This window comes from Phaethon lepturus, unplaced genomic scaffold, assembly GCF_000687285.1.
Source record: "Phaethon lepturus isolate BGI_N335 unplaced genomic scaffold, ASM68728v1 scaffold46884, whole genome shotgun sequence".
NCBI classification, from domain to species: Eukaryota; Metazoa; Chordata; class Aves; order Phaethontiformes; family Phaethontidae; genus Phaethon; species Phaethon lepturus.
The window spans coordinates 399-24,507 of record NW_010537932.1 but is presented as its reverse complement, the minus strand read 5'-3'; the positions used below and the strand labels follow the sequence as shown (position 1 = coordinate 24,507).

Below are 24,109 nucleotides of genomic sequence, written 5' to 3'. Positions count from 1 at the left end.
TCTGACAACTCTGCGACGTCCAAACTTGGGTTAAAACAACTTCTGCAAGAGGCATGTTCACCACAGCCCACAAAATGGCAGAAAATCTTTCTCTTACGCTGCTGCAAGCAGACTTACTTGTTGAAGCGTGTTGCCTACTTTTTCACGGCGCATGTTCTTCCGATATCTGAGCCTCTGGCATGCTGTTATGCTATGTCACGCAGCTTTTGCCATGTTGCACAATGAACTTTCTCCTCCAAAGTTCAGCTGATCTGGAAATGGAATGAAATGCGCCCTACAGTTGCAATTTCAACCTACATCGGAATGACTGTGAGGAGGGTTTTTGGGTTTTTTGCTGGTTTTACTTGGCCCCGTTGTCTTGACTCTTCTTGATAATGTAGCTGCAAGCGAGTGCCTTTCTCTGAGCAGTGGCAGAAGGATAGTTTTGTAGTTTGTTCTTTTTAGCTGGGCATGGGGACACCGTTGTGCTCTCCCTCTGCCATCAGCAGTTATTGCCCTCTCTCAGCGGAGGCTCCTCTTGCAATGTTGTTGCAGTATCAAGGACGTGCTAGAGCTGGCTGGGAGTCTCTGAGGGACTCATCTGGGCTGCTGAGCCCCTTCAGCTTGCAGTGCCTGGCTAACTTGATTTTTTTCACTCACAGATGGGCTTGCAGGGTAGAGGAATTACCTTTTGCTTTACAAGGTGAGCCCTTTAAAAAATAAATTAAAAAAAATTGAATGCCTGGTGACTTTTACAGTCACTCTAAGATGGTATCTTAAGATTGAGTGCAAGTGTTTATATTCTATTATAAATCATGGTTAAATCATAAATCATTTACCATAAGTGTACCTTGGATTTAGTGGATTTATGTTTCCCCTCCTACACGGGGGGAAAAGTTGCCCTTTTGCGCGACGGTTGCACTGCAGAGTGAAAGACAAGTGGTATACCCAGGCCTACTACTCGAGCCCTCTCCCTCACAGCAGACTGGAAACATATACCCAGCGGGAGTTTACGTTGTTCTTCATAAACACTTACTCTACCCCACAGCTGATCGTGCCCAACAGACCAGAAATCTTAAAGCGTGTCCTGGCAGGCTGTCCTGTGCCAGCCCGTCGATCCAGCTCTTGCCTGAACTTCAGCTGCAGGTTCAGACCTGCCGGGTTGGTTTGCCTTGATGGAAGTCCCGGTCGTCTGATGCTAGGCGTAGTTTATTTTTTCTTTCAAACTTCATGTTTACGAGAGACCTGGAAGCACAAGCTTAGGGACAGACCAGTCTTAATGGTTTACTGAACAAGTAGGGAAGAGGCGGACAAGTATTTTAAAAGTTCTTAAATCGCCCTACAAGCCATGCCTATTCAATTTGCATTCAACTCGGTTTGCCACAATGGTGAGCCCTTTTCTGCAGCGAGAGTACAGTCTCCGTTGCTACTTCAGGTCTTGTTTTCTCAGGGAATTTGAAGCAGCTTACCAGAGGAATGAGCAACATGTAATTATTTTGCAATTTGGATAGCAAATCTGATAAAACCCATGTACTTCTGTGCTTTCCTGAGGTATTGTAAGGAAAAACAACATTTTAAAAAGATCTTAGGTTTTTATTTTAGCCTGAACGAATGGAAGTAGAGCCTGAGTTTTTCTCTGGAACCTTTTAAATCCAAATTTAAAACAGTATCAGGTTTGTGAGAGCGGATTTTGTATGAGTAAGAGAGAAATTTGGGGTGTCTGTCGTACAAGAAGCCCCTGGGTAATGTACCTGGTGAAAATGTACCTAAGTGACTTGCGTACTGGCATGCAAGAAGCATATGGCAAAACAGGGAATCTAAGTGATTTACCACTTCTGTATAATTCCATTCTTTTCAACACTCTGGAAACCCAAATAACTAATTTAGGAAATACAGTAAACTTACTGGTGAAAAAGGGTAACTGTGTTTAGATGTTTTATTACTGACTACTGAATAGTCAGAAATCTCAGTCTTTAGAATCTTTACTAGGAATATATGAAATGCTGTACTTTGCAAATAGTGGTGCTTCCCTGTTCCACTCTATTCCAAAATAACATGCTTATTAAAAATTGGATGAAAATTGAAAGAACAAAAAAATTTTTTACATTATTTGCATTTTTCCTCTGTGACATGTCTACTGAATTACTCGTGATTTCATTTGTAAATATCTTAGTAATAAATTACTTTAACGACATTTAACTTACTATGTTCTTCTGCTGACCTGATCTTCCAAGGTCACTTCATCACTACTGGATAGAAATACAGACCTACGAAACAGAAAACCCCACCTTAGAGCTTCTATATAAACCGGGATAATAATTTTAAAGACCTTTTTAATGAAATACAGATGGCTTAACGTATGAAAGGTGCTTTAAAAATCTAAGACATTTTAGATAGGAATGATTGCTGACCTCTGATGCATGTTTTCTTTTATTAGTAGCTCACAGAAGCATTAGTGGGGGTTTTCCAAGCCATAGGCTTTTGGGAGGAAAATAGTTCATTATGGGAAAGAAAATGTCAGGAAAAGCACTGTGAATGTTTTTCCTTGTTCTTTTTGATGTTGTTTACTTGTTCTATATTCTGCTTTCTCTCTAGACTTTTTTTCCCCCCTAGTTGCTCATAATTTCTGCCCTGACAACCTCTTTTTACACCTTTTTTTATTACAAAATAAAACTAGCTATTTGAGCAATTCAGAATTGGGTAAATAATGTAAAAAATGGGTGGGCATGCCAAATTTGCTGCCTGAAATTGGTTGTTTGATGAGAGGCTTTTACAGTGTGAATTTTTCTTGTAATTGCTTTGTGCTATCTATTGGTATCGTTTCCCTTAGGCAAAACTTTGTCATCATAATATTTTAATACTAAAGCTTGAGGGTAGGCACTGCTTTTTTAATTGATAGAACGTGTGTCTGTGTGCATTGTTAGGAAATTAAGATTCTGCTCCTTTCTTGTTAGGCTGTAGAAGGGGTGCAGTTGTTTGCTCGCTTCATGCATGGTAGAGTTTTCACTGGAGATATTCCCACAGGACCTATGAGGGGCAGTTTCAAGAAGTCAGAATATCTTCTGCTGCTGTGTAGTTCTCCCTTTCCAAATTTGCCTTTCTCACACTCCAATCCCCATCACTGGACGCTGCATTTGAAGTATCTATTTCACACTCACGAAAGGAGAAAAAAGCAGAATTACCGTGCAGCATATCAACAGTTTGTCTTACACAGGTAGTTTTTCTTATTAGTCACGTAAACTGTAGTTTCAGTTCTCAACTGATGCATTTTCAACTACCAGTAAAGCAAATCGGGCTTGTGAATGCTTATCTTTGAGCTGTAATGAAATCCTCTTCTTTAGACTCCATGTCTCTAAAATGGATGTTTCAACCTACTTAAAGAACTTGTGAGAAAGAGTCAACAGGTGTAGCATGAAACTGATAAAATTTATTAAAGTGTACACACATTGGATGATCCCCTGGCATTTTTGGGCTTATTTTGAGAACCGTTCTATAAAAATCTCTCTAAGAAATAACCACATGCTCTTCAGGTGAGACTGTTCTGGAATTGTAAGGTGGTTGTCCATCACAGCTGTTTCTTCAAGATGGATAGCAGTCATTTATGAACTGGGAAAAAAAAGACAGAAAAAAATAATTAAAAAAAAAAAAATAGTTTGAAGAGCTTCTTCAAAATGTCCAAGACCAGTTTTGCACAGATAGACCTGCACTGAGATTACTTATGCGCTCACCTGTAGCAGAAGGTTGAGGTCCTCTATCTGCATTACTTTTATTTATTTCACTTGAAATATAGCTAATACCCAATCTCAGGTCAATAAAACACTGTTGATTCAAACACTTCTCATTCATTTTCTTTCTTGCTCACAGGTTAACACCAAGTGGCTCTACACTGGAAAAGTGTACATTAGCCTGCTTTAAGCTCTCTGCTGCTTGGATTAGACTAGTACTTCACCTTGCTACAATAAAACTAGGGCTCATGCTTCTGTTTTTATGTAGATCTGTTTTTGACAAAGGAAAAGGATCTGAAACAGTTGTCTCTTGGCTTAGCTATAGGTAAATCCCCTATCTAGTGACCTGCAGCGTTATTTTCATTCTCAGATTCACTTTTCATCTTCAAAAGAGTTACATGTAGCCTTGGCTTTACAGAATTTTCATACTTGTAGATGTCCATTTGTCTCTGTTAAATAATGAACATCAAAGTCCATGGTTTTGTGGTTTGACACACACAGCATTAGCTTTAGAAAGATGAGTTGCACATGTGGAATCTGAAGTTGGAACTAAGACTGGTGTAATGACGTGCAGGCAAGGGTTGCGTGAAATGAGGAATGAGCATCTGACATATGCCATTTTTATAGTTCAGCTGTTAGGTACAGTAAATACTTGAGCCTGAAGACTTTCTACAACTGTCTTAAATGCGTTGCTAAAGGTGTGTTTTTTCTAATAGACTATCACAATTTTTCATGCATAGATTCCTTTAAAATTGAACCCTGATATAGTTTAATTTGGATTTCCTTCAGATAATTTGTGAACATATGAAACTTTAAGAAGCTATGTTTAAGCCTGCAGCCATTTAATTTTTTCTTTTATTTTCAAAACTGTTCTGCTTTATCCCTTTTATGTATGTTTTTATAGAGTATCAACTTGAATATTTGTTTGAGCACAATTGCTCAGAATTGTTCTGAAGTGCCTGATTGCTTGTCATCAGAAGTTCTCCAAAACTTCATTCTATCAGCCAAGATTTGAAACTTAAGGATTCAGTTTAATTTAAGCATCTTTTGGATGTAAGTAGCTTTGAGTTTATTATAATGGCTAAATTTTCAACCAGATAAAAATGCTGTATCAGATAATAAAACACGAGACCAAATTTAACCTCAAACAGGCATCTTTCATTTGAGCTGATGCTCATATCTGCCATCCTGAAATGCTTTAAATTAAATCATTTTCTCATTCAAATTCTCTGACTAAATAAATGCTTTTAAATAGTGATTTATTTTATAAATTAATATTGATCACTTTGGACCTTTTATGATTGAATGGAGGTAAATATAAACTAAGTAAGCCTAGTAAATCACAAGCCTTTGGAAAAATATTACTTTTAATATGCTCATCAGAGATTTCTTAAAACATTAGTAACTTCCATGAAGAGCTTCTCTGCCAGCGAGTTTTCCAGCTTGGGCTGAAGAAGACCCCTCCTGCAATTGCAAATGTATACAGTTGTTCTCTGGGATGACCATGGGCCAAGCACCTGATGTGAGAGCAGAGAACTTCTTCCATGGGTGGGTTGTCCATGAGTGGGTTGCTCCCATGAGTCTAAGTAATGGGGAGTGGAAGCCGATGGGTTTGAATGCAAAACTTAGACAAGTACCCATGGAACTTGTCACCAAAGGCTGCAGAGATTAAGAAGGGATCCAGAACTAGACGGTAAAGAATGGAACAGGAAATCAGCTGCCTGAGAAAAAAGGGTGTGACCGGCCAGAAAAGCATAACATCATGTAGGACTGAAATGGGAGGAACTGGAACTTATTTAGACTAAGAGAATGGAAGCAAAAACTGATAGAAGGTGGTAAGAGAGATCTGATGGAGATATTATATAGGCAGAGAACAGGGACAGGCAGAGTATAGGACTGGGGAGGAATGGGTGAAACTGGAACCAGATGCAGCCAAAACTATAGACAAAGTGGTAAGTGCAGACCAGGATTGGAGAGGGAGGAATTCAGACATGGAACCAGAAAGGGAGGAAATGGGAACAGTTGGGCACAAACCAGTTGTGAGTGTTCGTATTGCATGTGAATACAGGCATGACAGGAGTCTGAGGCGCGTTGAACAGCCTTGCTGGACAGAGAGGTTGGTTGTAGGAACAGTGTTCAAGGAGTGGAGGTGGAGATCAGGAGTCAAAATGGGTGAACGAGATGTGAGAGACAGGTTTAGGCTGGAAGGAGCTGGACAAAGAAATTGCATTTTGAAGAAATGGGAAGAGTGGTTTGTGACCACTGTGAAGGACTTCACATTTCTGATAATCACCCTTCAGATGGGAAACGTCCTGGTAAAATGCTTTGTTCCTATTTACTGCTGCTGCACTCAGGAATTTATGATTTGAAGATCTGCAGTGTATTCCTGTCTGTACCACAGCATAACAGTTGATGGCAGACAAAGTCAATTAATCAAGCTTTCCCCAGATGGTCACTAATTTAGTATGTGGGTTTCAAGCTTCTGAGTTCATTGCTTCCTGTTGCTTCATTTGCAGACAAAATGAGGAGTCTAATATTTTAACTTAATTTAGAAAATTTGCTTTGAAGCATTAAGTTCTTGGTAATTCTAAGTACTAAGAAAAATGAGATACTCAAAATTAGAGGATGCGTTTCATTTTAATCTGTCAGCTCAAAGAAGTTTTATGAAGAGTAAATTGTGTTTGTAATGGTGAAGTATGCCATTAGAAAACCTTTGAGAATATTAGTAAATCTGCGTACACAGTAATGTGTACAGTTAGGTAATGTGTGGGATAATGCATAGAACAATAAGGAATAAACAAAGCAATCACTAGGTAGGTGCTCACTGCTTCAGTGCTATTTATTTTTGCTCTAAATGTGGTATGACCTAATGGAAAACTGATAGATGCTAACATACTGGAAAGTTGAAGCTTTCTTCCAAAGATTTGTTTTCTAGTAAACAGGCAGAATGTGTAACGGAAGGTTAGCCAAGTCAGTCCTTTCCTAAAGCTTTTGTAACTGTCCTTAATTTTTCAACCTTGTGTGTGTGTGATGCATATAGATGTGTTCAGACTTCTTTTCAGTGTCTTAAATTAAAGCTATTTAAGGGTTTTGTTCATCCCTAACGCTAGTAAATTGGTTGAGCCTTTAATCATACTGGTGAAGAACGTGAGCCCTGCCGAATTTTTAAAGGCAGCACAAAATTTAACCCTGCTCCATCTGTTTTCCAGTGATAGTGAGGTTTATCTGACTCCTCCAAATCTCGTCGTCAGTCTGCCTTGCAGAAAAATACCCAAACTGGGTGAGGCATTTGATTTTAACAAGGTGGAGTCTATAAACAAATACCGTGTTTCTGAACTTCAAAATCTAGGTATCAGGCTATCACATGCCATTGGCCTTCATCTGAGCCTTTGGAGATTTCCAGTGGTTTCTGTGCTGTTGGACACAGCGCGTGAGAAGCCTTTGCTCTGTTACAAAGCTCCCACATCCGCACCTGAAACTGGAAGGTTGGACCGGACCTGGAAAGCCAGAGGTCTGTTTTAAATACCATGTGCATACAGGCCATGGATGCTGGTGTACACACATGCCCTCAACGCCTTAAAAGCCTTTTAAGCTGTTTTGGTTTTGTTTTTCTATATCGAGAGTTCTGATTTCCACCTTATCTTTCTTTCTGTAGCTAACAAGGGTGCAGATTAGATATATGTGTGTTTTCTGCAAACCTTTAATTCTTGCTTTGGAGTCAGAGTTTGTTTCTTTTGCTTTGCTATACGTTTTCTGCCATGCAGTATTTTAACGCATGCCGTAGCCTTAGTGATCAGGTGAGGGTTCAAAGTCATATTAATGTTGTAAAGGGAAAGCATATCCATGAAGTTCCAAGTTGTTTTAGCATAGCATCTCTGTATGGTAATTGCAGAAAATCTCTATTATGATCTATTTCAACCTATTTAATTTGGAAGGGAAAATATCCTCTGCAGTGCGCAGCCTGTTTGGCCTGCCCAGATTTTTATTATTCATTATGACTGTAGTGTCTAACAAAAAATTTTTTGGCTTTTTTGCCTAGTACTTATTTGATAGACAATTGCTATTAATCTAGGTGTGGAATCCATATGTTGTTAGCACTGCTTTCATAAAATATCCATATGCTACACTGTCGAGTAATGGAAACTGTAGTAATCAGTGGGATTCTAATGAGCAAAATAAGTTCTTCTAATTATCTCATAAACCTACTTTTGTGACTGCAAGTACAAAAAATTATTGCTTGAAATCAGTGTTCTTAGACCGCTGAAGAAATTGAAGAGACTTTAATTCCAAACATCAGGCTGCCATATATATCCCAAGAGTAAGGTTCTCCATAGGTAGCAAGCAATGCAAATTATTCTCAGTGTAGCATAAGAAAACAACATACTTCTACCTGTCCTTGACTGTTTGAAGTATATAGCTTAAATCTTGCCTCATTTATATGGGGGGCAACTTGAAGTATATCTTAAAATCAACATAATGAAAATGAAATTGAAATTCTCCATGAGGATTTCTGCAGTTAGCAGTGTCAACAATATGGGTAAATTGTTACTCGGTTGTACAGTACATGGCATTTCTAATGGAGCAACAGTATCGGAAATAACACCTAGATATCCCCGTTCCTGCTCCTCTACTTTAGTTAAGTCACATTCTCAACGTATGGACTGAGGAAAAAGGTTGTAGGTACATGTGCATGCTATTATGATAAAATAATAAAGGTTGTATGTACAACAAGTATCTTGATAATGAGTACTTGATATGTGTATTCCAGCAGTCCAGGACTACTCAAGTAATGCCAGGACTATATTAGTAGCCTTAAAAATGTACAAGTAAACCCTTTCAGAAATTACTAGTGATTTTAAATAGAATTAAACTGTGAAAAGCAGCCCCTTGGAAAGTACCTCAAAACTGCTAAGTCACTGTACTTGAAAATCGGCCTTCTTTTGAACTTGTGTACTAGTCATGAAAACTAGATGTTTCCAGTGATTTCTAGAATGGTTTTGGGAGCGTCCTAGAAAATGAGGTGCTCTGGATAAGGTGAATAATATTTCTACTTGTTGGGGAGGATTGTCATGGACATCTAACCTGTAGTTGCAGATCTCGCATATGCTTTGGATTACCAAAATTGTATTAAAATTGCATTCTGTAGCTTATACTGCATCAATAATATAGCGAACTATAAAACCTTATGTAACTTTTGATTTCCTCTAGTTTTATATTAAAAATCTTGAGCAAACTTTCTCAGAGGTCTCTGTTTCTGAGAAGACACAAGGAACAAGTTTTGACTCCCTGAGTGTGTGCATTATGCTGAAGTGGTTGGCAAGAGGAAGACGACTGTATTCTATGGGAGACTGAATTTATGAGAACATTTTCCGTAGTGAGAAAAAGGAACCTACTGTCAGTGGTATTGATCAAGCTGATACTCACTAGGCAACAAGTCCCAGGCAAAATTTATACAGAAAATGCTGGATGTCAGAAATGTGGTGTTACTATGGAAATGATTTATTATCAGCTAAAAGGAATTTTAATGGAGTGAAGCAACTGGCAATCTAATTTAAGGCACATTTCAGGTTTTGGATTGAAGTCTTGAGAGAATATAGCTGCTGAGTGCGATCTGTGTGTATTTGCCTAGCATCACACTTCTTGCTTATGAAGGGATGCTGATGTGCTGCTTCACATTCTTCATTGACGGAGAATGAACTTGGATTCAGCTGATTCAAACACCATTTACAACAATTAACTGCTTGAATTACAGTTAATTTCTTTTACTAATTTTGGGCCTTTTGAGTGTTTTGATTCTGCTTACAGTTCCACTCATCCTCTTTTGTACAGCAGTACGTCTTTCACAACGGAGGCCAGGTCTCCTAGGTTCAAGCTTGCTCAAAGCCCTCGTTTGCCCAATGCTCAATCTCCAGCCATCCCACATCTGAAAATAGTGATTCTAGCTAACTGAAGTGTTCTGTATATTGCCAAATTGTTTGTTTTACTCAACAAAGAAACTTATCTTTTCCTCTGACATTAAAATCTATTCCCTAAAATAATAGTCAGGAGTATATGTCTGCAATCTGGACAACAATAGATAGTGAAAAGGGCAAGAAGCATTCCATTACTGGCTTTTTTCATGCAGGAAAAAGAACTATGACTTTTGCACAGAATCAGCTCACTGAGGCCTCTAATGCTGCTTTAATACTAGATATGAAATAGTAAAGTATTCGTGGCCTGCAGGCATTACTTAAGGGTACAGTGTCAGGATACAGCCCTTCATTTCCACAGCCACGTCCTGAAGTCGCTTGCGCCAGGGAGAATGCTTTGGGCAAGTGTGAGCAAGTGATGGTTTTCCTAGGACCAAGGGACTTGCAGTTGTAAGAAATTTTTGGTCATCTGTATCGTAAAAGGAATGCTGCTTTGCCCTGTGTACCATCACCAAGTGTTTACCATTCTGCTTACTAGGCATCTGTAGTATTTTCACTGTGTTTAGTATCTCGTAAGACTCTGAGCTCTATGTAATATTTAATTTTTAAATATAAATTATATAAAGAAATTGATGATCCTAATTCACAGACACTTTTTTCTCTTTTTCTATGTAAAGATTTAATTATTTTTTCTTAAGCTATGCATTACCTTTTTATTAAGAATTTAAAATTTCTTGTGGTTCTCTTACTGCCCTTGCTAAGAAGGCCACGCTGCTGCTAGTAGTCGCGAACTTTGGTTTTATGTGTGTTGGACCTTGTCCAATAATCTTCATCGTGCCCCAGGTATTTAACATTTGTACTACTGTATTGGGTTCTACTACCAAAAGGGTCTTTTCATTGGCCTTCCTTTTTACTCCATGCTATTAACAGTATATAGAAGAATGTTTAAAATTATGTTTAGACCTTGTAAATAGCATGATTGTTATCTTTTATAGACATTTGCACAGTGGCTTGATACTTGCTGGAACTTTCAAGTATTTCTGTTTGGCACTTTCACAGGAATTATGTCGATTTCTTTTTTTTCTCCACTATACCCATAAATGTACTGATGCAATACGGTTTTTGTTATAAAAGTTAATACAAAATACTTCTGATTGGTCAGCTTGGTGGGGCAGATCAACAGGCCTGGTTAGGTGGTATTTGGTTGGGTTTTATTCTTTCATCAGTATGAGCTGAAAGTAACAACTTTGACATCAGTAAGTTTATCCTGCTGTACTCTGTGAGTGACAGTAGAATATGTGTATTGACTATCCTTAATACGGCTTCTAAGAATAATCCCATTCTACTAGTTGCATGGAGAAATGCGTGTAGTTGTATTATCTGGGATTGTCTGCCTTGTTTAGCATTTCTGTACTTAACAATTCAAAGCAAAAAAATCCTGTGGCTATGCTTCCAAAGTCAGATGCTGAGAAGATGCTAGAGCATCTCTGCCTCCAGAATATCCAGTTCTGGAGTATACATCCTATTAAAGGACGTTTAGTCATCTAACTCACAGAAGGAATACTTTCTTTAGAAGATGACAAGCGCAGTAAGTAGTAGGGATGGTATTAGCAAAAGAGTCTTATGTTGAATTCTTCTGCATTACAGGAGTACAAACGCAAGCTAGCCAGAGTGTCCCAAGTACGGAAGGAACTCAGGTCACGCATCCAGAACCTGCCTGATCTCTCTCGACTTCCCAACGTCACGGGCAGCCATGTACACTTACCGTTTGCAGGAGACATCTACAGTGATGACTGATTACACGAACATCCTTCCATAACCTCTACTTTTCTGTGAAATGAGGGGTAGGTCAGATTGATTGGTACACTTGTAGTATTATTTTTGTATATTGTTGGAGAGTGTCAGTAAAAATTAATAATTTATAAAAAATGGTTTAAAAAGTTGATTTGTTTACTATTTTATTGGCGAGTGAACATAAGGGTACATTTATAAAAGTGGCATCTGTGTCTATTACACTGAAGAATGGATAATTACCTTATCTTTTGTAAAGATTTTAGTTGGGTGCCCTGTAAAAAAACATTCTAAGATTTTTCTTATGTACCCTATATTTAATGTAGATCAACATATAATCAACTCACACTTCTAACCAGAGACATTTCAGTTGCTAGTGAGGGAGTGAAAAGTGGAAATCACAAGCTTATGTTTGCAAGAAGGTTGATGCAATTTAATGCAAAGTTAAAAGTGATCTCACTGTCCATTACATTTAAATTACCTGCTCCTAAAACAAGTCAGGTGTGGGTTTTTTTAAGTAAATGTTAGTAATCAATTTTGTATTGGAAAACATAAATCATGTTACACTAAGCAGATCTTTAAATGACTCAAAATACTGCAATATTTTAATATCATTTAAAAGTCAACATAAGAAACATGTTTTAAAATTGTGACTTTCTTTTTACAGCTGCTTAGTTTCTAAATCGAGGGACCATTCCTTTGTACTCTAAATCTCTTTCTGGAACATCGGTCTCCATCTAAAAAGGTTAATCCCAGATATGTGAAGCCATTTTACAGCTTTAATTAAATTGAAAGGTCATTCTCTAAACTGTCCCAATTATTAAATGTCCGTTATTAAAATTTGGCAATGCTATATACCATCCGTACATGCAGCAGCACGATGATACAGCCATGCTGTACACTGAGAAACCCCGGAGGCCAGCATGGGCTTCCAGCCCCCCGCCTCCACCCCTTGCAGCAAATATTTCTGGGTCTTGATAGTCTTTTCTCACAGAACAGGAGGAGACAGTTCAGGCCTGTGAATAAGTTAAACTGTGGAAAATTACTGCAGAATGTGTTTTTTTTTAAAAAGTCTTTTGCATGGCACAAATGTGGTATTTGTCTACAGGTAGCTGAATTTGTAAAAAGTCCTTGTTAGCATACTATGCACCAGCTTTTAAGTTCACTTAAAAACTTAAAGATACAGACAGGCATCTAGCGGATTGCCAGAAAGTTTAGGCTTTTTAGTCTACTGGAATTGGGCACGTAATTATTGAGGAGTGATTTAAAAAATGCCTACCTATATCTTTGGCATTGAGATGACCTTAAAAACCTGGGCTGCAAGTGTTTGAGTTGGATATATCATTGGACTATTTAATGATAGCATTTTGTTAACGGGTTTGCACTTGTCAGGCATTGTTTTTCATCAGTTAACTTCACAGTTTACAAGTTTCAAACTCTTTCTCACTTGAAAGCAATTTTTTTTAAAAAGAAGTCTATTCTTCCTTTTCAAAAACCACAACAATTCAAAATAGTCCTGAATTGAAATTGTTGAAGATAGTGATCTGTCACTTGTTACTGACTTCTGCAGGGCTAATGGCTAGAATACTTGTTGGATATGAATGGAGAATAGTCTTTCTCTTTAAAATAGATACACTTGTACATAAGCACCTCAGTCCGATTATCTTTTCTCATGGAAGTTGCCATGAATTAGACCTCAGTTAAGTAGGGAAAAAACCCAAAAGATAAAAATACATAGCATGCAATGTAGAATACTGAGAATACTCACAGATAGGAATGCTGACAATAGTTCATCAGAGCTCACTAGCTGTCCAAAGATTTATAAATTTTGAGTGGCTATTTTCCACTCCACAGGAAAAAAAGAGCTAACTATAATGAATCCAGAGGACTGTTTCTTTAGTTTAAGTATAAAATGCAAAATTAAATAACACTTATTGGCATCTTTTCAGCATAGATTCTTGATAAGAAAATGAATGTTGAGGTACAATTTTAATCCTTTAAGTATTTCTGTTCTGGTACGTTAAATTCAGCTCATAAATTCATGCATTACAGTTGCAGATGAAGCTCAGTCTTGCTAAAGGATAACACCAAATTTGTGATAAATATTAAAACAGCTTAATCTATTAAGAATTATAAAACAAATCATAAACCAAGAAGGGTAAATAGTGAATTGATGGCTGAATCCCATCCATGGAAAACTTAGTTTGTACCCAGAGGTGATTGTAAGTGCAGTGACATGGCTTGTTTCGAGTGCATTGAAGGATCTAAGACGTGGATACTCAAAACCATAAGGAATTAAGCTTAAACAGTCTTTTGCTACCTTTATTAAAAGTAATTATAATAATAAAGTTCAATGCTGAGTTTCCTTGATCTCTCAAGAATATTAAAAAAGACAAAACACTTACTTCACTAGACTTGTTTTTCCTTTTCATAACTCTTAGTGATAATATGTTGCTTATCTGCAGATAATGTAGAACTGATAAAAGAATGAGGAAAAATCTCAACTTCTTGATGTATATAAGTTTTAATTTTGAGAGAGTGCTATTTTCTGGATATATGTTGCTTTATGTTACTGTGAAATTGTTTACTTCAAGGAGTATTTCGTATCTGGGTTTTTGGAAATGATCCCTCAACATTTGTTTGGAAAAGAGGACTTGCAAAAGGTGAAGGTCCCTCTTACAGCAATTGTCATATATTAGTGGCTGAAATGGTATGTTGTTTTTTATTTATATGGGAAAGGCATCAGGTATCAACTAGTTAGAAGATTTATATTGTAACTGTAATAGTATAGCAGGAGATAACATGGTACGATACAAATGCAGCCCTGTAGTATCAAAAAATACCTCCAAATTCTCAGGTTCCAAAGCTTAACATAGGTACTTCTGACATCTCAGGAAGAAAAGAGGCTGGGTGGGGAAAGGAAGGGTGCCTGGGAGCTGAAAGCTCATGCCTGGGTGGAAATGAAAAGCAAAATGAATGTCAATTTTTGTCAAAACAGAAATAACAGTGTGAAACGGGGCAGCACAATGTTTTAGCTGTAGATGGGATTATACAATAGAACTGCTTTGGGCCGTTACCACTCTGGGAGAGAAAACGTGTGGGTGTACCCTGCCCATCTCTTCTAATGTGGTCGGGCCCTACTTAAACCAGAATGTCCACCCTACAAAAGGCACAACTATAAAATACCTGAACGTTTTTCATCTAATAATAAAAGCAAAATAATCAGATGATTTGCTTCAGTATGTTGCACTTTTACTGAGCGTTCTTTGAAAAAAGCAAAGACAATGCTGCTGCTCTTTGCCATATGAGAATGCTTAACTTGGAGGTCACTGGGACTGCTTGTATGTTCTAGTGTCTGCAGGATCAAGCTGTGTTTTTGCAGAATGTTTTGAAACCTATCATCAGGAAGATTACCCCACTTCTCTGTTTTTAAAAATAAATGTGAAGTCCTTAGTTACAAAAATTACCATTCTTAGAAATTGTGTTTTACTGCTCCTTTTTGAAAATTATACAGCCTGCAGTAACATTAGCTTCTCTCTTTCACTCCGTTAATGTTTGTATTAATACATGAAAACACCCCAGTTAATCCCTAGCAACGCAACCTGAACTACGTGCTTATTATGTGTTTTATCTGAGCAGTCTTCTGAATGTCGAGCTGAGAGCTTTCATTATGATAAAATTACATTCCTGTTTACCTGAAGTTTAAAAAGACAACGCGTTAGGACTTCCATAGACTACTACTGCTCTCACAAGTCAGTGGTAACTCAGCCTGGTACGTCAATGATGACCCAAAATAGGTATGTAGGATGCAGTAGTCCCCTGCACAGATGACCACAGGAGGCATGCAGAGGCTTGATTGGCCCTCTACAGAAGAGATGGATTTCAACCTTTTGAAACATAGGCAAATAGATTCATGGGTGTGTGGGTTTTTCAGTGGAAATATTAGTGAACTAGAAAACCAGCACGTCTAAAACTTGATGGTTACATTTATAAATATTTAGGGCCAGTTCTGCTCATTACTCGTGCATATAATCACAGTGACTATTCCCGCAAGTAAAGCAAGCTGATTCAAATGTAGTGTCTGAAGTGGAATTTTTTTGTAATGAATGACCAATTTTGTCTCGGCTCCTATTTCAGTGTGTCATTTATCTTGATTAAGTAGTATATTTCTTCCATCTTGTTATTTAGAAATCTAATTCTGATTTCATCTTTACAATATTTAAAGTATCCTACTAAGCATGATGTTTTTGTGGGAATTTGCAAAAGTTCAATAGCACTCGTTACTTGTTTGCAGCAGAAATACTCATTTGTTAAAAGCTAACAAGAAAAGTTTGAAATGTAAAGTTGTTTCATTATTGTGCTTTCCTGACAGAACGTGTAATCCTTGTGTAATTTATGTCCTCAGAATAACACCCGTATGTACGCTCTTTCATATTTAATAGAATAAAACATTGTTGTAAAAACATCTTTGAAATCATTGTTTATTGCTTGCCTTCTCAATCTCATGGCGTGAAATGGCCTTTGTGTAAACTGCTCTCTATACTTAGGGGTCGACTAGAATCTCATAGTGATGCTGGCGAAACGATCAATACTGATTTTGAAGTTTATTACTCTCCATATTTGTATTTTGTATAATAAAGCCACATTTTTCAGTGAGGAAGCAGTGCATCAAGAAATCTGAGATCGTATCTCTAGAACGGTAAATTTCTTAAAAAGAAATATTGTTGATAAGCCATCTAGTTTGGCCGAAGTTTGTGTTTCTTCAGAGGGGCGGCTGGGTGTGAGGGGACCAGTTGCAATATGCCAGCTTGAAGTTCCCAATACTCAAAAATGGCTCAAACTGATGTTTCAAACTGGTAATGCTGTGTGGCAGAGGTTTGGCAGGGAGGTTCAGCAATAGTCTGTTGTGGCCAACAATTAACCTTCAGTGTTTCGTCGAGTACAGGAATGTAATGTATCCTGAAGGGAAGAGTGCATCAGATGCGTGGATGTGTGTGTATGTATATATATATCTGATACATGTATGTGTATGTATATACCTACATACATCATATTTATATATATATGTGTGTGTGTGTCTATATATATGTATGTTTTTCAATACATTGATTCTGTGACAGCCCAGTGACAGAAAAAGACTGTATTAGAGGCTTAGGTGTAACTAAAAGCACTTCAGATGGTAAAACATACCAACACAATTTCCACCCAGAATTTTGAAGCACACTTGTAAAACAAGGAATGGCACATAACAAATGTTTCTTTTTTTAAAAAAAAACTTTTTCCATGGTCGAGTCTGATTGCTTGCACTAGTCCTCCCTTATAACAGCACATCTGGATGCATCTGACAACTCTGGTAATTACAAAGGAACAGATGTTGCTTGGAGTATGACAAGCTGCCGGCCCCGGTTAAACCACCACAGTTAACAAGTAGCGCATCGCAGTAGTAATGGACCTGGAGCGCAGAACACCCGACACTCTGTGCCTGGCATCCACCATACTCTTTTTGGAGATGCGCACTTCAGACCAGCTCTCCTGTGGATAGATTGCCCGTTGGCGCTGTCTTTTGGCACTGTCTTAACGTGCTTTTATCCATTATCTGGAGTTTTATCCAAAAAGCATGCAACTCGTGTATTCTGAGACCACTCAGTATTGGGTAAAAAGCACAGTAAACGAGGACAATCAGGAGATCCGCTTCAAAAGCATACTCTGGATTTATCTAAAATCTTAATGTTGGTGCATCGTAAAACATAGCAGATGCCCATGCTGTTTTCACATTAAGCCTCATAGGAAACAGAGCAGTATAGTACCTAATGCGCATACTTTTAATTAAAAAAAAATCTATTGTAAAGCGTGTTTTTCAAATATTTTTGTAATAAACATTTTCCATCAACAAGATTGAAGTATTTTTCCAGAGGACTGGATCATAAATACAGCAACAATAGATGAATTAATGCCAATTTCTACATTGGAGAAGGTGTAACTCCAAGGTCTGTATTTTGATCAAAGACTGACAGTTAATTTCACCCTACAGGTATCTAAGAAACGAACCGCAGCAGACCTTTCAAAGTTACTGTGCAAGTGTGCAGGAGATACGAAAAGGTTACATGCCAATCTTTGAGACCGTAAGTAGAATTTGCAACAAACTATTCTCCCCAACCCTGGATTGCTTTCAAGTCTGCCAACTTAACTCCGCTGGTCCTATTTCATAAGCGGTGTTCATTGAGTCAGAGTACCCTGAAAGGAACTTACTCATTAGAAAACAAAAAAGAAGGAAAATACAGACCTTTAAAACCAAGAATTCAAATGTTTTTAACTAACTAACTAGCTGATCGATTCTCTTCTGAGAGGGGAAATCTGAAGCATGATTTGCAGAAGTGTCACTGCAGACTAGACACAGGGCAAGCTATAAACTCAGGCCTGAACGGTGACTTCCTACTCTCCTTCTTCACCTCTGAGCTGAATTGAAAATGTAAAACCTGACAGCCGAGACCGCTTTAACCTTGACAATTGTCTATTCACATGAAAATGTTTTGGTGCAGTGAGTTGACTACTGTCCAGGACAAACCTAGTTTTCCAAATTGAAGTCCAGGAAGGAAGCAACTCTGAAGCCTAATGCATGACACAACTGAAAGAGGTTTAAGAAAGAGGTTCTCAGCCATTTTTGAAAAGTGACCCACTTTGGTAGCACCAGAGCAATGAGGAAGGAAGCATCCTGTGTTCTTTATGGTTGTGCCCCGCTACTAGCAGTACCAAATCAGGGTACCGACAGCAGTGGAGCTGTCAGTCGGTATTGAGAGCATCCCACATTAGAGCAGTCCTACAAGTTCCTGTGTTATCCTAGGAGCAGTTACGACCTAAAGTCCAAATCACAGAGAACATTCTTATGAAGAAACTTAACCCGGTGATAACTGTTTTATCTCACTTTGTATACGAGCGCTGCATTAAAGAGCAAGTTATTTTGGAACCTTTATGAAAGCTGTGTTAAAGGCTGATACCTGTGGCAATTTAAGCACAAACGACAGCAACACTACAGACACTACACTAGATCCTTGAAAGTATCACACCTGCAGAAAGCGCCCATGAAAGTGTCTTTGTTTTACTCAAACTCAAACAAAGCAGGGCTGCGATCTTTTAAATTCTGTTGTGATGCATTATCTTAGCAATAGTGGGAGAGTGAGGTGGAGCAAACTGCCACCTCCCCAGCCCCAAACTGCTTTCAGGTGTGCAAAGCTATCTGTTGGTCCTGCTGGACCCACTGACAGGTCCAGTCTGGTCGGCTTCCTGAAATGATAGAACCTGACTTTTAAACCTCAGGCCATTACAGACTGCAAAACATGTTTAAGATTCCCAAGTGTATTAGACGGGCTATTTTCTCCTCTTCCCCTTGCAGATAATCAGTCCCCTTAGAAATACAGCTTGCTTTGAAAAAATGCGCTTTCACAGGGTACGTGCTGTTAGCTTGAGTCATAAAGAAATCGCTAACTTTATTGAAGTACTAAAACTGGAACAATACTTATTGCTGTAAGCTTTATTTCTTTGAAATAATGTATAACTAAAGTAAAGTCAAGAAGGTTTTAAAATCTGCCTTCTGGCTTTTCTCTTTTTCTTCTAGGTTAAGCAACCTTTTTAGCTTAGAAAAGTGAAATTTGGAGTTTCGGGGAGTCTTGGAAGCAGAGCTGGTTGTCGCCTGTCCGGACACACATGTTCTGAAAAACAAAAGACTCAAATATCTTAAAGGTGAGGAATCAGAATTAACATAAAGTAACTGTGAAAGTGCATATGTATCATTTGAGTGAAAATTTTTGAACGTAAATAGTGTATTTTCATGTGAAAGTGAGCAGTCAGAAGTATAACTTCATTATGCAAATTTTAAGCCAGACATTTCACATTAATGACAAAAATGTAATTGGGCATTCTTTGCACATAGTCACTTTTCATTAGAATTTTTGATTTTAAAGGTTGGAAAGTTAAAATTGCTCTCCTCAATCAGACCACTAAAGAAAAATAGTTATCAATATAAAGTTTATTATTAATTTAAAGTTTATTATTTTAATAGGAGAAGAACAGGTACCTGGGAAGTGAGGAGGGACTGTTCCCTTTAGTTCCCAACCTACTGCAGCTTACAGGTGTCACTTTGTTTGCAGACTGAATTTTTACATCTGGTGTCCTCAGGCTAGATTTAATACTTGGAGTGCCACAACTCTGTGTCTTGGTAGTCAGAAAATCCCTGCTTTTACCATAATGTCTTGTTGTTTTGTTGCATGAGTTGCAAGTAACCAGCTATGGAGAGAAGAAAGGAAGTTATCAAGCATTCTTTCAGCCTTTCCACATTTATGTTATAAAGCCACTGTAAGAATTATCCAAACTATTCTCCAAATACCATTACACATATAAAATGTTTGCTTAAGTGAAAAATGAGATATTAAAAAGCAACATATAGGTTAGACCTAGTATTTTCATTCAGGCTTCTTAAGCCAAACACATCCTATGGGTTTATCTAGAAATGACTCCAATCCCCTAGCAACTAATTTCAGGAGACCCATAACTCTGAATATAATGTACAGTGAAATACGGAAAACAACCCTGCCAAAACAGAAAGATGAAACAGCACCTGAACTGGATATATGGTTTCTTGAATAGGTATTAGGGGTATTTGTATTTTGCTTAAAAAAAAAAAAAAAAAAAAAGGACATACAGAGTGATCTAAATTCATTAGCATATTCTACCCCCAATGAAGTTGTATTACACACTTTCCAGGGAGTCTGGAGGTAAGATATTTAAATTACGAAACTCTCAAAAATAGTCATCCGTAACTAACACCACCAAGTCTCAATAAACAAAGAAGAGGCTTTCTGTTAGTGCAAGAAGACTTACTACAATACAGAGGAGGTTCTAAACGAAGGGCACTTTCTCTTCTACCTGTTTACTTCTAGGCTGCAGGGAACTTCCAGCAGCACAGTATGTTGCAGTGGTGCAGGAGAACAGATAATGTCAGACAGTCACAGAGACTGCCGGGTATTCCTAATATCCCTGACTGCCATGGCAACTACTCTTATTAAGAGACATGAGAGTAATACAGCCAGACAACTTTTTGAGGCACACAATTACACCGACAGAAAAATGCAGTTACATGATCTTTCTGGTTAAGAAAATATACTCAAAAGTGCCAGAAAAATGTCTAAGCAGTTTTGTAAACATCCATACCAAATCATTCATTTCAAAGTGTGTAAGTTTACCTAAATTCAGATTGCTTAGAATTACATTTAGAAATGCCAAAATGAAACGTTTTCAGTAAAGCGTTTTGACTGTTGCTAGACATTATTTTGTCAGCCTAACAAACTAAAAAAGAGAAAGATCATTAACTTCTACAGCTCAGGCATTGATGTATTTTTAGTTCTTCTAAATGAAATTCAGATTGAAAAAAAAAAAGAAAACACAGCATCACATGGTGATTTAGCACTTCACAGAATGTAAGTGGAGGCAAACACCTTACAACGCAGGAACTAGCACTGCTAGTTTCCATTCCCTGAATTGCACATACAATTAACTCCAAAAATTTTAAACTCCCTGAAATAGTTCCTATGTTATATGCCTTTTCATGGCAGAAGCATTCTCAAATCAAGTTCTACTTGCTAAGAAAGGTACAACCTGTCACATTGTTACTTGGTTTAATTTTAAACCACACTCAAATTTTCATTTTCGCAACTCTCAGGCATTAGATAATAGGGATCTACAGGGCTAATTTTGAAAGCTGTCGGTTTCTGACAGTATTTTAAATACTGAAGACCAGAAATAATTAAATCATAATCCACAGCGTAAATGCAAATAGAACTGAGCAGAACACAAGTGCAGCGAATTGTAATTATCTCCCAAGATTAAAACATTACCCAGAGTTTAAACTGGACCTATTTAAAACTGCATTTTAAACTGATATGAATGCAGCGTGTCCTACGAACCTCTCCAGGTACAGAATAAATGTAAGAACCCATCAAAATTCCCTAGGACACTGTTCATTGGTAGTTTAAAGACACATGTCTTAATGTACACTAAAAATTTGTGATCCTATAGCAGAAAAATAAAGCAAAGATTCCAGCTTCTCAGATGCCCCTTGCTGCTTTTTTGCTGATCAACTATGATCTACAATTTGGAGAAAGTAATAGCAAGTGGGCCTTTCTGGAGTGCCTTTTTTTTTGCCTTGACAGCTGAAAACCTCTGTGATACTTCCCCAGTTTAATGTTGTGTTATTGACTCTTTAATAGTTTTTGGTTTCACAAATTTTACTCCCCAAACCAGCAGACTCTCATCTGAGAAAATGCCAAGTGTGCCAGCAACTGCTGGGCACAATAGGGTGCTGTCTCATTTATTAAAACATCCATTCACATAACCTGTTTTAATAGTAGTGCATGCCCTGGCAACACGAGATTAAATGTATACTATTAGTCTCCAAATAATAGTAATTAGTAGTTAAATCATATATTCCTGAGTAATTTTAGGAAAAAACTGAAGCCCCAAAAGCAACATTAACTCATTTAAATTACCTATGTGGTTTAGTTTTGAAAGACTTACTATAAACACTAGTATTCAGACAAATGTAAAAAATTCGATTTGTACAGAAGGTAACAATAGTCTGATGTAGCTATGATGGTCTGCTAAGATAAATGAAGTAAAGCTTGTAAGTTGTAAATACATTTATTTTTAGACAACTGATGAAACTGAAAAAAACTGACAGCCCATCAGTCACTCAAGCCCTTGGTCAGAGCTGAAACAAAGGCAGTAAATGTCAAGCTACAAATACTAGCAAAACCAGACAGACTTCAGTCTATGGCATGTTTTTCTTCTTAGAATCACAGAATAGTTTGGGTTGGAAGGGACATTTACAGGCCATCTAGTCCAAGTTCCCTGCAATGAGCAGGGACATCTTCAACTAGATCAGGTTGCTCAGAGCCCCGTCCAACCTGACCTTGAATGCTTCCAGGCATGGGGCAGCTACCACCTCGCTGGGCAACCTGGGCCAGTGTTTCACCACCCTCACTGGGAAAAATTTCTTCCTTACATCTAGTCTAAATCTGCCCTCTTTTAGTTTAAAACCATCACCCCTTGTCCTATTGCAACATGCCCTGATAAAAAGTCTGTCCCCATCTTTCTTGTAGGCCCCCTTTAATTACTGGCAGGCTGCAATAAGGTCTCCGCAGAGCCTTCTCTTCTCCAGGCTGAACAACCCCAACTCTCTCAGCCTGTCCTCACAGGAGAGGTGTTCCATCCCTCTGATCATTTTGGTGGCCCTCTTCTGGACCCGCTCCAACAGGTCCGTGTCTTTCCTGTGCTGAGGGCTCCTGAACTGGATGCAGGACTCCAGGTGGGGTCTCACCAGAGCAGAGTAGAGGGGCAGAATCACCTCCCTCGACCTGCTGGCCACGCTGCTTTGGATGCAGCCCAGGATAGGGCTGGCCTTCTGGGCTGCTAGCGCACATTGTCGGCTCATGTCCAGCTTTTCATCTACCATTCTTAGGTATGTTTTGAGGTATTCCTAGCAAAAGATTTCTAAGGATTCTAATGGATTTTAGGATCTACATGGCTGTATTAAGGCTCTGCATCTAGTAGAGTTGCCTGGTCCTAGTTCTGCCACATTCATCAGAAAAAAGGAACAGGCAAAAATCTGCCACTCCTGCCATTTTTTGCAAAGCTACGCAAATGATACGGTAGCTGACAGTGGAAATGCCAGAGCTTCCTGGCAGGAAGAAATTATTTAATTTTCAGCAAGATCTTAGACACTTGCAGAGTCTACTCAGGCTGCTGCTAAAGAGATCAGAGGGTGGGCAGAGCTGTTTGTGTAGCTTTTCTGACATGTGGTGCTGTTGGGGTGTTTTTTTGGGGGGTGGTGCAGGGGGAAGCTTACTGTTCTTGTCATTGTCCTTGTGATCTATTGTGGAGAGTAGATTTTAAAAATTTTGATTATGAGTAGAAGTTATCCCAAAAGAAAGAAAGAGTTATATGCTCATGAAAAAAGAAATTTATAGGTGTGGGTTCCAATTCTAAAAGAAAGATTTCCTTTTTTTTTTTTTTTTATGCCACTGAAAGGTTTCAGGGAAATATCAGGTGTTTGGCAGTTCCAAGTAAATATCCTTACCAGAACACTTCTTGACTCCCTGTACTTTTTCAAAAGCTTTGTCTGTTTCATATTAAGTTTATGGTTCTTAGCCTCTCTTTTAAGAGCTTTCTCTATCTGTGGAGTCACTTTCATCTTTGGTTTGAGACGCACCCGGTGGCTATCAGGAACCAGGAACTGGAAGCAGTAAGGACATATTCTTTCTAATCCACATTTGTCATCTACAGATTAATAAAGGTAAAAGAATAAAACTTAAATTAAATAATTACATTTTATAGGCAAACATTAAAGTGGTATGTTTCTATTTTAACATTATTTAGGTAGTGATATATATCTATATACCATATAGATATGAAATCTATATCTATATATAGATAATATTTTAATATTATCTAGGTTTTTATTGTAGTTTCAGATACAGCTAGAACACAAGAGGAAGCTGAGCACTAGTATGTGCACCAGTATGTGCTCAGCTAAGCACAATACATGCTAAGTTTATGCATAGCACAGGTTTACAAAATATGTAATTATAAATTTTGTTGGAAAAACACAATTCCTTCCTAAAAATTTGTAGGGACAGAGGCTCACAACTCTGCAAG

The 24,109-nt window shown here is 38.0% G+C and overlaps 2 protein-coding genes across 2 annotated transcripts in view; one reads left to right on the top strand and one right to left on the bottom strand.

The window, feature by feature from the left end:
• RPRD1A (regulation of nuclear pre-mRNA domain containing 1A) overlaps positions 1-11,410 on the top strand; it is a 33,695-nt gene extending 22,285 nt beyond the window's left edge. The window contains exon 7 of the mRNA XM_010286614.1: positions 11,261-11,410. Coding sequence (XP_010284916.1) covers positions 11,261-11,410 — 150 coding nt within the window. The remainder of the gene's footprint in view (positions 1-11,260) is intronic.
• Positions 11,411-18,917: 7,507 nt separating this feature from the next.
• On the bottom strand, positions 18,918-23,731 carry LOC104620410 (chromosome unknown open reading frame, human C18orf21). The gene is made up of 3 exons (XM_010286613.1): positions 23,532-23,731; positions 19,476-19,684; positions 18,918-19,110 (listed from the first exon to the last, which is right to left on the bottom strand). Exons 1-3 carry the CDS (start codon positions 23,643-23,645, stop codon positions 18,957-18,959), a joined length of 477 nt encoding a protein of 158 aa, XP_010284915.1. The 5' UTR covers positions 23,646-23,731; the 3' UTR covers positions 18,918-18,956.
• Between the last annotated feature and the right edge of the window lie 378 nt (positions 23,732-24,109).